The sequence below is a fragment of the Macaca thibetana genome, chromosome 7 (genome assembly GCF_024542745.1).
Source record: "Macaca thibetana thibetana isolate TM-01 chromosome 7, ASM2454274v1, whole genome shotgun sequence".
Lineage (NCBI taxonomy): Eukaryota > Metazoa > Chordata > Mammalia > Primates > Cercopithecidae > Macaca > Macaca thibetana.
This window is the reverse complement of record NC_065584.1, coordinates 121,211,211-121,226,254: the sequence shown is the minus strand read 5'-3', so window position 1 is coordinate 121,226,254 and position 15,044 is coordinate 121,211,211. Positions and strand designations below refer to the sequence as shown.

Below are 15,044 nucleotides of genomic sequence, written 5' to 3'. Positions count from 1 at the left end.
TAGTGATATCTGCACTCTGGGTCTGTTCTCTCCAGCAGCTCATGGAAGGAATCACACAGTAAAGAACCCCAACAAATTAAGTCCTGGGAAACTGGCAGAATAAGAAGAAATGTGGAAGTTCCAGTTCTTTTGTGCTACCGGTTTCCAAATTATGAGGAAATATGCCAAATGCCTTTGGCTTTCAAATAATAATATACTCTGAATTAATGACTAACAAGGAAACACCCACTGAGCGGTTCATGGGCAGTATCTCTCCAAAGGTCAGATCCTATTGGCAAATGACCAAATAACCCTTCTCTCTTGAGTCAGCCAACCACTTCTATGGCCAGGAAGCACTTTGCCATCAACTTAGCATTATAAAAGGGAGCAATTAAAAGTATCATTTGCAGTTAATCTAATAACTCCATTGAATATTCCAAAATCTGTGTGTGAAACACAGTTGATCTGGGACCCTGCAGTGATTTGAAGAAAAAAAAAAATTTTTAAGGGAAATATAAAGATAAGCTATTTCTTTTTAAAGAGAAATAAAGATTTTTAATATTCTCATTTAGCAACATAGTGCATAAACAATAATGTATTAAGATTAACTTTAAGGCAAATGCAACAAAAAGTTACATATATTCCCCCCTTAAAACTAAGTGTGCATCCTAAAACACTCTTGTTGATGAATTTGATTCATTTCACATTTTGGGGAGTTTCTAAATTAATTAATTCTTTAACATCGACACATGATGATTTTCTCTGATTTTGGTAAATACACTCATTTTTCAGATGAAGAAAATGAGAAAGTTAAAGGTTCCAATTATTTGCTAATGCAAGTGAGTGATAACATATTTAATAAAACTCTGTCATTCATTTACTCATTTAACATTTATTGAATACCTGCTCTGTCTGCACCAGAACTCTGTTAGGCATTAGGGACTACAGTGAACAAAGTAAGTGTAGGTTTTACTTTCATGGAGCTTACAGTCTAGTTGGAAATCTTGCATGAAACAAGTACAGAAATAAGTCAACAACTGAGATAAAACAAAAGCAATCAAATAAAGGGTGCTTATAACTTTGTTTACTTAACAAAACTATGGTTTCCTCCAGAGAAGTGGTTTTACCTTTTTATCTAAATTTTGATTTGTCCTATAAAAGAAATTCAATTAAAAATGTAAAATACAGAAGGTCTACTATAGATACACTGAATTATTATTCCTGAATGTTATTTTTGAATTTCTGTTTAATGTTAAAATGACAAGGTTTTTTTTTTTTTTGAAAAAAAAGTGCTAGTTATTGTAGAAATACCTTTAACCAAGGCAGTTTCCAGGGGAATTAATGACCACTTCAGGTTAATGGTCATTGGATTCATGTTCAGCCCTCAATTAAACTCTGAACTTCAATTGTTATTACTTAATTGACTTGGTTATATTTCACGTCAGCATTTCAATATGACCTTCCTTTTAAAAAGTAAAAATTGCCCTGACATAGTACCATGAGTCTTTAGTTGAGCCTGACGTTGTTGCAGCAGTCCACACTATCTTTATATATAGTTGAGCCTAGAATTTGCTTAGCTTTGCTATCACTAGTGTACTTCCCATTATCCTTGCCTATAAAATGAGACAGCTTAGGATAAATCCAAGTGATGAGGGACAAGGGATGAAAAAATAAATATATCTGTTGCCATGATTATTATTAAGATGCCAAATAAATCCACAGAGATCCTCACCACTGTATCCTAATTGCAGGGAGTTAGACAGTTTTAACGAATACCTTGAGTAATTAAATACTATCAAGGTATGCTTGTTTTAAAATGTTCCCATATTATCTTTTCCTTACAAGTGACTCCAAATTGTTAAGTAGATGAAAACTTAAATCTCCTTTACCTATACATTAAACAACAAGAACAAGTTGGATTTATTTAAACAATGAGTTGGATTTTATATAAAGTGAGTATGACACCCAGATCGAACTTTGCTATACTAACTGAAACAAATTAAGGCACCAAATGAGCATTTCCCTTCCCCTGTACTGTGGAAATGTTTTAAAAGTCTTTTTGAAGTACTTTGATCAGGCTTTGAAATCATTTTAGTGGATTACTATTGTATGAAAACTGTAATTTATAGCGCTTGACCTAAGCAGCTCTTTGTCTCACAGCCATATTCAAAACAATAGCAGGAAAGTGAAAAACAGAAGGCGAACCCAAGTTGTTCAGGTTATTATTTAATTCGTAATTCCATCTTCCTTGTTGAATCTTTGGAATCCAGGCATGTTCTTAATAAAACAGGTTCAGATGATGTTTACTAAATGTAGGAAGGTTAGTTTAGAGTAGCAAGATTAAATGATCCAAACACATGACCCTTCCATAACCCACGAGTGACTTTACACAGACAGGTTCAGATAGACGCTTCCCATAAATGGTGACGTTGCAGGCAAACTTCTATTGTTTGCCTTTTAGTTTCCTCTCAAGTTAAGTTTGCTTTGTTCCTTAACCCTAATCAAGAATGTGCCTATTGAGATTTTCTCCTCTCATCTTGTCACAAAATAGTTATACTTTGAGACAACTTGCTCCCGTCAGATCACATGAAAATGGCAAGCTACCCCCAAGATGAATGAGCTAGGAGTGATTCGTTAAATTATACAGACATTTTGCTATTTTAATCAGCTGAACACCACCACTCAGGCTGAAAGTAGCTATAAAACCTTACTTTTTTTTTTTTTTCTTTTTTTGCTCCAAATCATTTACTGAAGGCATGAACCTCAAGCCATGTTTAACCCTGTAAAATCTTATTATCTTAGTTAAAATTTTATGATCCTTCTGGTGCCACATATGCACTTGAGTATTTAGGCATGTGGAGGGTGCTTAAGTTGTTTCTCCCCAAAGAGGTTAGGCCAATTGCTCCCAACGCCCCAACCAGACGTATGCATCAGGACATATTTTCGTCTTGGGATCATGATCTTTTAGAGAGAAAAAGAGCCCAAGAGTAATGAGAAAATGCAGGGTACATGTCCATGTGGAGGGAAACTAGCAAAGGCCAGCGCAGGGGAAGATGACATGGAAAAAGTGAAAAGTGAAGTGAGAAAGCATATGGAAGCAGTAAGGATTTAATGCAATTGAGACAGCAGGACTCTAGATGGGAAGAGTTAAAAAGAGGAGGCATCTAAGGCATCTTGGTTCCAAAGAGAAAAGAAAGCAATGGGTGTAGCTCCCCAGTGAGAAGCAAGTGAATTAACTGTTCACTTCAGCATTAATTAGTGTGGCCCACCAGGGACCATTTAGGTAGATTACCTCATCAGGGCTCTAAGCAGTCCCCTGGTGGCCTGAGTGAGTTAATGCACCCCCTCAAGACCAGCAATTTATCATCTTTTCCAGGGGGAATCAAGCCTTGCAGATAATGAACAGGTACACACACCTACAGTTACAAAAAAATTATTTCCCCTGGAGGTCCAGCTTTCTACTTTAGACCTCTGAGACTTTCCTTTTCTTTTAGATTTTAGGAGTGTTGTAAAGAGCTGATGTATGCTTCACTAGAAGGCAAAAGAAAAAAATGGATATGCAAATGTTTATGGTTTTTTTTTTTTTTTTTTGAGGGGGTACATATGTGAGGTGGGAAGGAGTCTATGCAGTTGCCTTACATATCAGTACTAGATCAGCTTTGCTTTGAGTTGCTCTGTTTCCAGACTTCAAATGGTCTCCTATGTGTTTGTGAGGGCAGATGCTTGGCAAGTCTGTATATGCCAGGGAGAACGTCATTCAGTTTTACGTTTTACACACGCTCCTGCTTTCTGGCTTTGCATAATTCATTAGCATGGTGTGCGGAATGCACCATAAAACAAGATTTGGCTTTAATGTTAACGTTCTAATGACGACAGCAATAAAAATAAGTTGTCATTCCGTGTCTACTTTCTGGGGCTGATGTTTATATTGTCTAAACTAAAAAAACCAAACAAGCAGACAACGCATAGAGATGGGTTTCAGCCTGAGTGGTGTTGTTCAGCTGATTTTTTTTAACAGAAAAAGAAACAAACCAAGGAGACTTTAAGCTTCCAATTGGGGAACATTACTACCTTCTGTCCCATACCCCTCCAATTCAAAAGGAGGATAATAATCACATTAGTTTTTATGTGTGAAAAACTTACTTTTGACTAATTTGTAACCTTATTGTAGTGTGTACAGTTTACTGTTGGGTTCTTTCTCACGTTTAAGGACCAGATTTTAAGCCTCATTCATAAAGAGGAGGTAGCGCCTTTGCTAGGAACACCAGTACCTTCTCACAACACATTATGTCAGGGCAACAGGTAAAAGAATAAATATAAAATGCAAGTACCTTTTTTATTTTTTAATTTATTTGTTCACGTTCATCATAAATTTGTTTAATGTAAAATAAACAAATCCTTGACAAGGGTTTAACAGGATTTTCAACATCTGTGCAGATAAATGTAATTTATTCCTAAAGAAAAAACAGTTAAGAACATGCCAGGAAACCTGCTTTTAACATTTTTGTATAAAGTGTGTGTGTGTGTGTGTGTGTGTGTGTGTGTGTGTGTGTATCCAGGCAATACAGTAGTGGTTTCAAATCATTCTGTTTCACTCAGAAGCCTGCAGGATGAATTTTATACTGAAACAGAAGTTTGCCTGATACTTCTTTAGCATTTCATCTTCTTCCTCTCTCTTTTGATTTAATGCACCCCACTCAGAGTTAAAATCCACACATGTTTGGACCAGGTTTGTGTCCTTCAAAAGGAAAGGCAGCAGGCATATTTTTCCAAACCTTCTTTGGTAGAAAATGAACAAAGTATAAATGACATATTTAGTCTTTTGAAAAAAATCAAGCAATGTATATAAGTTACAGCTGTCTGCAACAGTTACATTGTTGTTGTTAGTATTTCCCAAATCATCTATTCAACATTATAAGTTATGTTTTATAATGTTGTAGCAAATATTTTACTAAATACGTTTTGGGTACAGATTAATATTCAACTTCCCAAAAGATAGGTTTATGATTAACTTATTGATGTTTCGCTTTAGACTGAAATCTGATTTGCAGTACATAAAAGTACATGAAAGTGAATAAAGTGAACAAATAGAAAAATCTCCTTTATTTTGCTTATTTAAAAATTGCTCCAGGTTTATTTCTGGCACACTTAGTTCATACAAAGCTAAACATTTCTAATGCTGAACTTATTTGAGTGTTATATAATTACATGGTATAAAATGCATATACTAAGCAGTATACAGAATGTGCCTTTAAAAAACTCTACTCATAAAAATACTAGCTCACGTACATACTGACAACTAGCCATGTTTAAAAATAAACTCTCCTCAATGTTGGGTCGTCTCCTCTCAGCCCCCAATCTAAAGGAGTGTGGTTTCCAGGCACAATGGAACTAATACTTTCAAATAAGATAAATCGAAAATATTTGGTGTTCAAATAACATTATTAAAAGAGGAAATTCTCATCAAGTGTATTTTTGCAGCTTGGCTTACTGTCACAGAAGTCAGGAAGCCGTAAAGATTGAATACAGCAAACACACGGCATAGGCGGGCTGCCCTCAAGGTCTTCTGGAGCTCTGCAGGTGAGTGCAAAGGTGGCTTCGGACTTTGTGGCTTCAGCTTTCCTAGGTTTGTGCTAGATTATTCCACGATGGTAATGCAACGCTGGGTCTCTGTGAGTGCACGTGAAGAGAAAAGGGAGAGGGAGAGAGAGTGAATGGAGGCTTAGGGGAAAAAAAATAAGAGGGTGATTCGGTAACTGGGAGGACAATTGAAAAATCACACCTTTCAGTCTTCACATTTTTTCTTTTGTTCAGCATACAAGGAGAAACCATCCGGAAGAAAGAAAGATTATGACTATCTATAAACTAATTGTCTGACAGAGACAGAAATGCTGATAATGAGTGGGTTGTGTCTGTAGTTCTTGGCTGTTCACATCAGCAAGGGATGAAGGAAAACAGAAACTCTTGATATGTTTGTCTAAAGAGGTAGTGGTGTGACTACGGGCAGCAAGAGTTCAGCTGAAGTTCAGGGCAGATGTTGCCAGGATCTTACAGTGCAGGAAAGTAAAATTGCTTCCGGATTCACCTTTTCCTCCCAGCTCTCCTCCAGGATCTTCAGGGTCAAGCTAGGCTGTGGCATAAGGTGACAATGTTCGTAGGGAAACAGGCTTTGAGCAGGATACCCCTTTCCCGGTTGCAGTCCAGCTCCTGGATAAATCCATACCAATAGATGACTAAGCCTGGCCCAAATCTGTAAAAACACCAGAAAATAACACATACACACACATGGTATCAACAGAGCTCTTGAAAAAAGTCACCTTGGGGCACTGATAAGATGACTAAATGACAGGACTGCACAAAATTTTCGTTTTGGTTGCTAGCATTATGACTGAAAATAGCCAAACTTATACCAAAGAGTTCACATAACACATACTGCCTGCTTGGATGGATGTGTTACCTTTCTTTTCAGAAACCTGAAGTATTTCGGATATAGAAACTCTGAATCTTACCTTTCAGTAAGGTGTTATGAGCTTGGGCTGATGTGACCACCTAGCTGATGCACAAATTCACAGTGCAAACAGGGATGAGCTGGGGAATGCCTGTCTTGGGATTTAAGTCTAACATTTAATGGTACTATTTAAAAAAAAAATTAAACTTGCCTAATTGCAACTAAGAAAAATAAAAGACTGTTTGAAAACAGAATTTTAAAAAATGCAACAATGTATGGTCCTCTTCTGGCTAGAATGTTCTACTCATGCACCCATTGGGCTGGAAGTACTTCCTGTCATCCATATGACACACTGGGTCCCTTTACCGTCTGCGTTACAACTTCTCTAAGTGTGGCCCTGGCATAAAGTTTGGTCATTGGTGCTTATGGAAATGAGGAATAAGGTCATGTAGGCTTGTGACAAAGTATAGACCGCCACGGGCTTCATAAAACCTCAGCATTTCTAAGCTGTGCCTCTGAATTATCTGCAGTTTTGTTAGCAGTGACTGATCCCCGCCAGGCAGACTCAGGAAGTGGCCCTATAGACTACTTCACCCATCAGGAAGTTGAGACCTTTAGGCTGGGTTCATAAAGATGTAATCACTATCAATCATTGCACACAGAGATGTTTTGCACATCAGTTTCACGTTTTTCCTACCGAGGGCACTTAATTAAAGGGCAGCACTACTTTTGGTGTAGTGTTGCAGGAATTTTACAGTGTAATAATAAATTATGAATGTTGGGTTAGTAAAAGGATGTCTAAAAACAGAACTGCTTTCTGTATTCTAACATTACAGCAGGCTGAACCATGCTAGGCCAAAAAGCTTTTTCCTTCCATGATTTATTATACGCTGTCGTGTACTTGCCAAAACTAACAATACAGGATGGGCTGCGAGATACTGTATGCACAGGAACAAGTTCAATTGGATGTCACGGCCTGGTTTATTTGGGGATTCACAGTAGTGGGGTAGCCAAGTTGTATTCAAGATTATTTAAAACTTTGGGAGTCCCCTCTGTGCAGGTACAGAACCATGAGATGGCAACTCATCACTTGATCTTGTTCTAGAAGAAGTAGGAACTGGGTATAATTAGAAGCCTTGGAGCACCAGGCCCACTGAGATTTATCAGCTGCAGATGTTCTCTCCTTCCTCAGCTTCCCCAAAGAAAAGATTCCTTTGAGGTCAGAATTAGGCTACCTGTGCACAGGTGTGTGGGTCCCCAGGCTCAAATGCATACAAGACGAAACTCACACCTGCAGAAGAACTTGCTTCCATTTAACCGACGGTTTCTTAGTAACTTTTAATCACAAACACTTGTCTGTAATTGGAACATAAACCATTGGTACCTTTATTTTACAAAGAGCTCTATGATTAGTGTCAAATGATCTCAGATTTGTCAAAACAAGTCTGGCAAGAACAGAAAGATTTGTGATTCCGTGGACCACGTCTGAGAAGCCTCAAACCTTCCCATCACTGAAGCACCCCTGAGTCACGGCCTTGACAGATCTAACATTAGGCTCAACACATTCTTCCATTTTATTATACAGCCATTCTGGAGACCATGATGCTCTTTAGAAAGGCACTAATATTTTCACAAAGGAAGAAAAAAACTGTGATCTAACAAGTCACAGGGAAGAACAAAAGAATATATGGAGGTCATAAAAAACAAGCCCAGTATTTTAAAGATTTAATAAAACAAAAACACATATCACCAGCACTGAGCGAGTGAGAGCAGCCTGCACTTTCTCTGAACAGCTAAATCATAAGCCAAAGGACACGAAGCATGACAGCTCTTTACGAAAATGGCATTTTCTAGGCAGAAAAGCCAGGCTGGGGAACACCTCAGTGCTCAAGAAAATGGACTTGTTTCACTTGTGAGGCAACAGATATTCCTGCAACTCAAAAAGGTTTTGCAAGATTGTGAACCTGAACATTTCATGTAGTGGTTCACAACCAGGATTCCCTAAAGGTACCAACACAGATCTATTAACATTTTGAGCAGGATTCATTAATAAGGCTCTACTGTCTACCTATGTTTTATGTTTCTTATGGAACTATGTTTAGGTTAGATAACATTACCTCTGTCAATGTAGCTCAAAACCTCTGAATGACAGTATGTCTCTAATTAATTAAGAACGAGGAAGCACAACTTCCCCTTGTAAATAGAGATTGATAGGCTTTCAAATTATGTGGTCTTGGGTGACAAAAATAGGGACTTTAGAGGGTGATAAGTTTGGAAATTTAATGGCGGAACAAGATCTGGCCTTATTCCCAGCACCTACTTTAGTGCATTTCTGAGCCTTCTTCAACAGCTCAGGATCCAGAGATTATCAGATGCTGACGAGATAACATTTCAGCAACCTACCTGTTTATGAAGAGGCTGACCACATTAAGCAACTGTATATAATCAATTTCTTGGTTATCGGAAGTAACAGGAGGGGAAGTTTTGGTTGCTAATTTGAAATACCAAGCAATCAAAAATGGTAAAAGAGGTGTAAAATAGGACCCTAGAACATTTTTATTTAGGTCAAATGCACACTTCTGGGTTGAACCATTTCCCCTTTTTGATGCCTATTCTTATTTACTGTGGCACCACTAGACAAAAATGAGGTCCCTGGGAAGGCAAATATAACCTTTGTGACCAACAAAAATCAAAGAGACTTTGTTAACAACATTGAAAAGAAAACAGAGTTCTTGGGTCTGAGGAGATGTGCACAGCAGAGGTTGGTGTGCTACTGAGATTGCAGCCCTCCCTGCCAGCTGGGAGACACTCAGGAATGGGTGTCCATGGACATCCGAATTGATTCTGGAAACACTTTTTAAAGTTGACTGTAATGTTATGGTTGCTATACTCATGGTCAAATAATAAGATCAAAGACCCCCAATGCAGTTTAAAGACTCCTGAGAAGCAGAGACTAGAATGTGAATGCCGTCTGAAAAGTAATTTTGCTTGCAAATAAAATATCACCAAATTAGCAAAAACAACAAATACTGCTTGAAAAAATGGGAGGTTTAAGTCAGGAGCCATCAGAGACCATGAAGGCAAGAAAGATGAGGTTTTTCATAAGTAATGACCCCTTATAAATATGTTCAAAATGTGTTTCTTGGCTGGGCACAGTGGCTCACGCCTGTAATCCAAGCACTTTGGGAGGCTGCGGCAGGCCGAACACTTGAGGTCATAAGTTCGAGACCGGCCTGGCCAATATGGTGAAACCCCGTCTCTACTAAAAATACAAAAAAATTAGCCATGTGTGGTGGTGCTCGCCTGTAGTCCTAGCTACTCGAGAGGCTGTGGTGGGAGAATCTCTTGAACCCAGGAGATGGAGGTTGCAGTGAGCTGAGACTGCACTGCTGTACTCCAGCCTGGGTGACAGAGCAAGACTCTGTCCGAGAAAAAAAAAAAAAAAGTGATTCTCTGGTTTCATTCCATTTTAGAGTATTTAGAGAAATTCAATCAGAGACGGCAGAACTAAATCTGGCCCTTCTGTGTATACCTGTTTCCTAGTGATTATCCCTCTGTTTCACCATTTGTCTGTTATATTGGGACCCTGTTGAGGGTAAAGACCATATTTTAATGTATTCATGTCCTCCATGCCTAACACAGTGCCTGGCACGTGAAAGATACCCTCAGGGACAAGATGGGCAATAGAATGTTAGCACTAAGATGATCAGACAGCGTTGCATTGGTTATAGAATCAGGGCGAATCCAGAGACAGGGCTGCAGGCAGAGTCAGCCGTTGCCTCGGCATGGCAATTTTATTAATGACCAGAGTGGGCACACTGGTGGCATACTTACAGGTCAGAGATGGGGGTGGGGGGGTTTGATGGGATTTTATTGTGGTTTGGTGGTTTGGTGTTGTGGAGTTGTGGAGTTGATTGTTGGTATGTCCTACAAGCATGAATTAAATAACACCTTGCTGATGGTTATGCGGGGCTAGGATATTGAACGTAGGTGCGATTAATAATGGCATGGACCAGGAATCAAAGGCAGGCGCGGCAGGACGGGATGTGGTGGGAGTCAGCATTCTGCGATGGGGTTGCGTGCGGACCAGAGATAAAAGATACCAAATGCATGGAGAGCTCCCGTGACTGGTTAATAGGGTGATAGACCCGTGATCCATCGAGATGTCTTATTTAAGGGGAACGTGTGGGCGATCTTGATTGTTACGGCCCTGAGGTAAGAACCAGATGCCGGATACAGTTCAGTTATAGCTACCCCCACGAGTTCTGGGCCCGGAGCGAGGAGAGTGGCATTATTTGGGCGGGATATTGGTTTCACGGAGGATGGTCAACAAGGGACTCCTAAGTGAGGGGGGGCATCCGTGGTGAAGAGGACTTTTTAATAGATATGTGCTATGTCCGATAAATGACTTAATGTACTATCTACGATCAATATATGACTAGTTCTGTTGGTATGCGTAGGGGTGGTGTATGGGCTTTGGAGATGTGTGTTATGTGTTACTGTTGAAAGTGTTTAGTAGAGTCCCTGCTTGTAAGCATGTCTTTCGAGAAAGTTGGGTAAGTATGTAATAATATGTGTTATGTACAGTCAAGCATATATAGTACTATATATTATACACGTTGGCTAGCAGTAATGCACGAATTACATAGAGGTATTAAAGGTAGGTTAATACTAAAGTTGTGCTGTAAGGCTTGTACAACATAAAATACAGAAAGTAGTTTAAGTTAGAACGCCGGTTTTGGGTGTTGGTAGTAAGAGTTAAATACTTTCTTTCTGATTGCCCTGGGGAGAGTATTCCATTTCTGGTTTACAAGGCCAGTGTATTAAATTTATACTACGAGGGCAGGTTCATTTGAGCAGGTTGTTCTCGATTAGGGAGGCCAGTGGTATTAAGATTAAGATTGTGATAAAGTATATTGTAGATGCTATTTGGCCAATAATGATAAAGGGTTGGGTTACTGGTTGGCTTCCAATTCAGGTGAGGGTTAGTAGAATTGTGACTAGGAGTCAAAGTAGGAATTGGCTGAGTGGGCGAAATATTATGCTTTGTTGTTTAGATTTGTGGAGTATGGGGATAACTGCTAGAATGAGGATCGATAGGAACAGTGCTAGTACGCCTCCCAATTTGTTGGGGACAGATCGTAGAATTGCGTATGCGAATAGGAAGTATCATTCTGGTTTAATATGTGGAGGGGTGTTTAGCGGGTTGGCCGGGGTATAGTTGTCTGGGTCGCTTAGGAGGTCGGGTGAAAATAATGTTAATGTTGTTAGGGTAAAGAGAAGGAGGACTACTCCTAGAATATCTTTAATTGTATAGTAGGGGTGAAAGGTGATTTTGTCTGGGTTAGAGGAGATTCCGCAGGGGTTGTTTGACCCTGTTTCGTGTAGGAATAGTAAGTGTACCGTGGTGAGAGCAACGATAATGAAGGGTAGGATGAAGTGTAGGGTGGAGAATCGTACGAGAGTAGGGTTATCAATGGCGTAGCCACCTCAGACTCATTGGACGAGGTTGGTTCCGACGTATGGGATTGCTGAAAGTAGATTTGTGATTACTGTTGCCCCTCAGAATGATATTTGGTTTCATGGGAGTATGTAGCCCATAAAGGCTGTTGCTATGGTTATGAGTAGGAGCATAATGCCAATGTTTCAGGTTTCTAGGAGAAGATATGAGCCATAGTAGAGGCCTCGGCCTACGTGCAGGAAGAGGCAGATGAAGAGTATGGAGGCACCGTTAGCGTGGAGATAGCGGATGGTTCAGCCGTAATTTACGTCTCGAGTGATGTGTGCGATTGAGGAGAAAGCAGAGGAGGTGTCTGGTGAGTAGTGCATTGCTAAGAATAGGCCTGTGATAATTTGTAGAATTAGGCAGGTTGCGAGAAGTGAGCCGAAATTTCATCACACGGAAATGTTGGATGGGGTAGGTAGATCAATGAGGGAGTGGTTAATTATTTTTATGATTGGGTTAGATTTGCGTATTGGGATCATTTGGCGCTTTTGTAGTTGAAATACAACGATGATTTTTCATATCATTGGTTATGGTTAAAGTCCATATGGAAGTAATGATATATATTTTATTTACATTAAGCGTATTATTGGTTATAGGGTTTGTGGGTTTTTCTTCTAAGCCCTCTCCCATCTATGGGGGTTTAGCGTTGATTGTTAGTGGTGTAATTGGTTGTGTGATTATTTTAAGTTATGGGGGGGCTTACATGGGTTTAATGGTGTTTTTAATTTATCTGGGGGGTATGATAGTTGTTTTTGGTTATACTGCGGCAATGGCTATTGAAGAGTATCCCGAAACATGGGGTTCAGGGCTTGAGGTTCTAGGGGGTCTTTTGGTGGGATTAATAATGGAAGTGGGGTTAGTTTTATGGGTTTTAGGTTTTGATGGAGTAGTGGTGGTTAATTTTAATAATATGGGTAGTTGGGAGATTTTTGAGGGGGAAGGATTGGGGTTAGTTCGAGGTGATTCTGTTGGTGCGGGTGCCTTGTATGATTATGGGTGTTGATTAGTGGTGGTTGCTGGTTGGACGTTGTTTGTTGGTGTGTATATTGTGATTGAGATCACTCGAGGTAATAGACTATATTATTAGAAGTAGGGTTAGGGTAAGAGGAATGAGGAAAGAGAGGAAGTAGAGTTTGATTATGCCTTTCTGGGTAGTTACAGCTATGGAGGTAGTAATGTGTGTTTGTGAGATTATTTTGGGTATGGATTTTTCTAGTCATGTTGAATCTAATAAGAGGAGGGCTAAATTTTGGCTTATAAGTAGGTTTTGATACGGGACTATATGATGGATCGTGGTGGGAAAATATCCTAGTATGTTGGAGAATTTGAATATTTGTGATGAATTTTTTGCTTTTAGTTTATTGGTCATAAGGGCGAGGTCTAGGGCTGTTAGGAAACCGAGGGTGGTTGCGCATAAGGCTGAGAGTTTTAGGTAGAGGGGTATTGTTGGTTGGGGGAGTGAGGTAGGGGGGATATTGTTAGTGACAAGGAATCCTGTAACTATACTGCCTATTATGAGGCGTTTAATTGGGTTTAGTAGGGCAGGGTTGTTTTCGTTGATGTTTATTAGGGTTGGGCAGCGGGGTTGTCCTGTTAGGGTAAGGAGAATGGTTCGAGTGCTGTAGGCGCTTGTCAGGGAGGTGGCGATGAGAGTAATAGATAGGGCTCAGGCATTGGTATATGACGTGTTTGTGGCTTCGATAATGAGGTCTTTGGAGTAGAAGCCTATGAGGAAGGGTATTCCCGTGAGTGCTAGGTTGCCAATAACTAGGGAAGTTGAGGTGATAGGCATTGTTTTAAATAGACCTCCTATTTTTCGGATGTCTTGTTCGTTATTTAAGTTATGAATAATAGATCCGGAGCATATAAAGAGTATAGCTTTAAAGAAAGCATGGGTGCAGATGTGTAGGAATGCTAAGTGTGGTTGGTTAATACCGATAGTGACTATTATTAGGCCTAGTTGGCTCGAGGTGGAGAAGGCCACGATTTTTTTGATATTGTTTTGTGTGAGGGCGCAGATGGCTATGAATAGGGTAGTAATGGCTCCCAGACATAGTGTGAGGTTTTGGATTAATGTGTTGCTTTCTATTAAAGGGTGAAAGCGAATAAGTAGGAATACTCCAGCAACAACTATGGTGCTGGAGTGAAGTAGAGCTGAAACTGGAGTTGGACCTTCTATGGCAGAGGGTAATCAGGGGTGAAGACCAAATTGAGCTGATTTTCCTGTTGCTGCTAGGAGAAGGCCCATTAGTGGGAGGGGGTTTGAGTTGGAGTTTAGGGCCAGTATTTGTTGAAAGTCTCATGAGTTATAGTGCAGGAGGAATCATGTTATAGCTAGGATAAGACCAATGTCGCCGATGCGGTTGTATAGAATTGCTTGGATGGCTGCTGTGTTGGCGTCTGTTCGAGCGTATCATCAGCTGATTAGAAGGAAGGATATGATCCCTACACCCTCTCAGCCAATGAAGAGTTGGAAGAGGTTGTTGGCAGTAACTAGAATTAGTATGGTAGTGAGAAAAATGAGGAGATATTTGAAGAATTGATTGATGTTTGGGTCTGAGCTTATGTACCATAGTGAGAATTCTATGATGGATCAGGTGATGAATAGTGCGATTGGAGTAAATATTATAGAAAAGTAGTCTAGTTTAAAGCTTAGTGTTAAATCTAATGTTTGGATTGTTATTCAATGTCAGCTTCAAATGGTTGTTTCTTGATTTGAGAAGATGTATAGGGTTGTTGGAAGAAGGCTAGTAATAAAGGTATATATTATAATTATTTTTACATAGGGTATGAGCGTTTTTTGTTAGGGTTAATGAGGGTGGCAAAAATTGGAAGAGTTAGGGAGGCGAGGGTTGTTATAATAGAGGTGCACATAATTGTTACTTTTATTTGGAGTTGCACCAGTGTTTTTGGCTCCTAAGGCCAATGGATAGCTGTTATCCTTTAAAAGTTGAGAAAGCCGTAATTTTAAGTACGGAGGCATGGGTTAGCAGTCCTTGCAAGTTTTCTCGGTAAATAAGAAGTAGTAAGCTTCTATAGTTAGGTTCACAATCTAATGTTTTGATTAAACTATATTTACAGAGAGTAAACCCTAGAATGGTATTAGGATTG

General features: G+C 39.5%; 1 protein-coding gene across 9 annotated transcripts in view; it reads right to left on the bottom strand.

The window, feature by feature from the left end:
* Positions 1–4,307: 4,307 nt before the first annotated feature.
* The window catches only part of CDIN1 (CDAN1 interacting nuclease 1), a 241,425-nt gene continuing 230,688 nt past the window's right edge, over positions 4,308–15,044 (bottom strand). For 8 of the 9 annotated variants that reach the window (XM_050797563.1, XM_050797565.1, XM_050797567.1 and 5 more), the window contains one exon: positions 4,308–6,229. In XM_050797563.1, coding sequence (XP_050653520.1) covers positions 6,100–6,229 — 130 coding nt within the window. In that variant the 3' untranslated portion in view covers positions 4,308–6,099. The remainder of the gene's footprint in view (positions 6,230–15,044) is intronic. The other variant, XM_050797564.1, reaches the window with a different exon arrangement.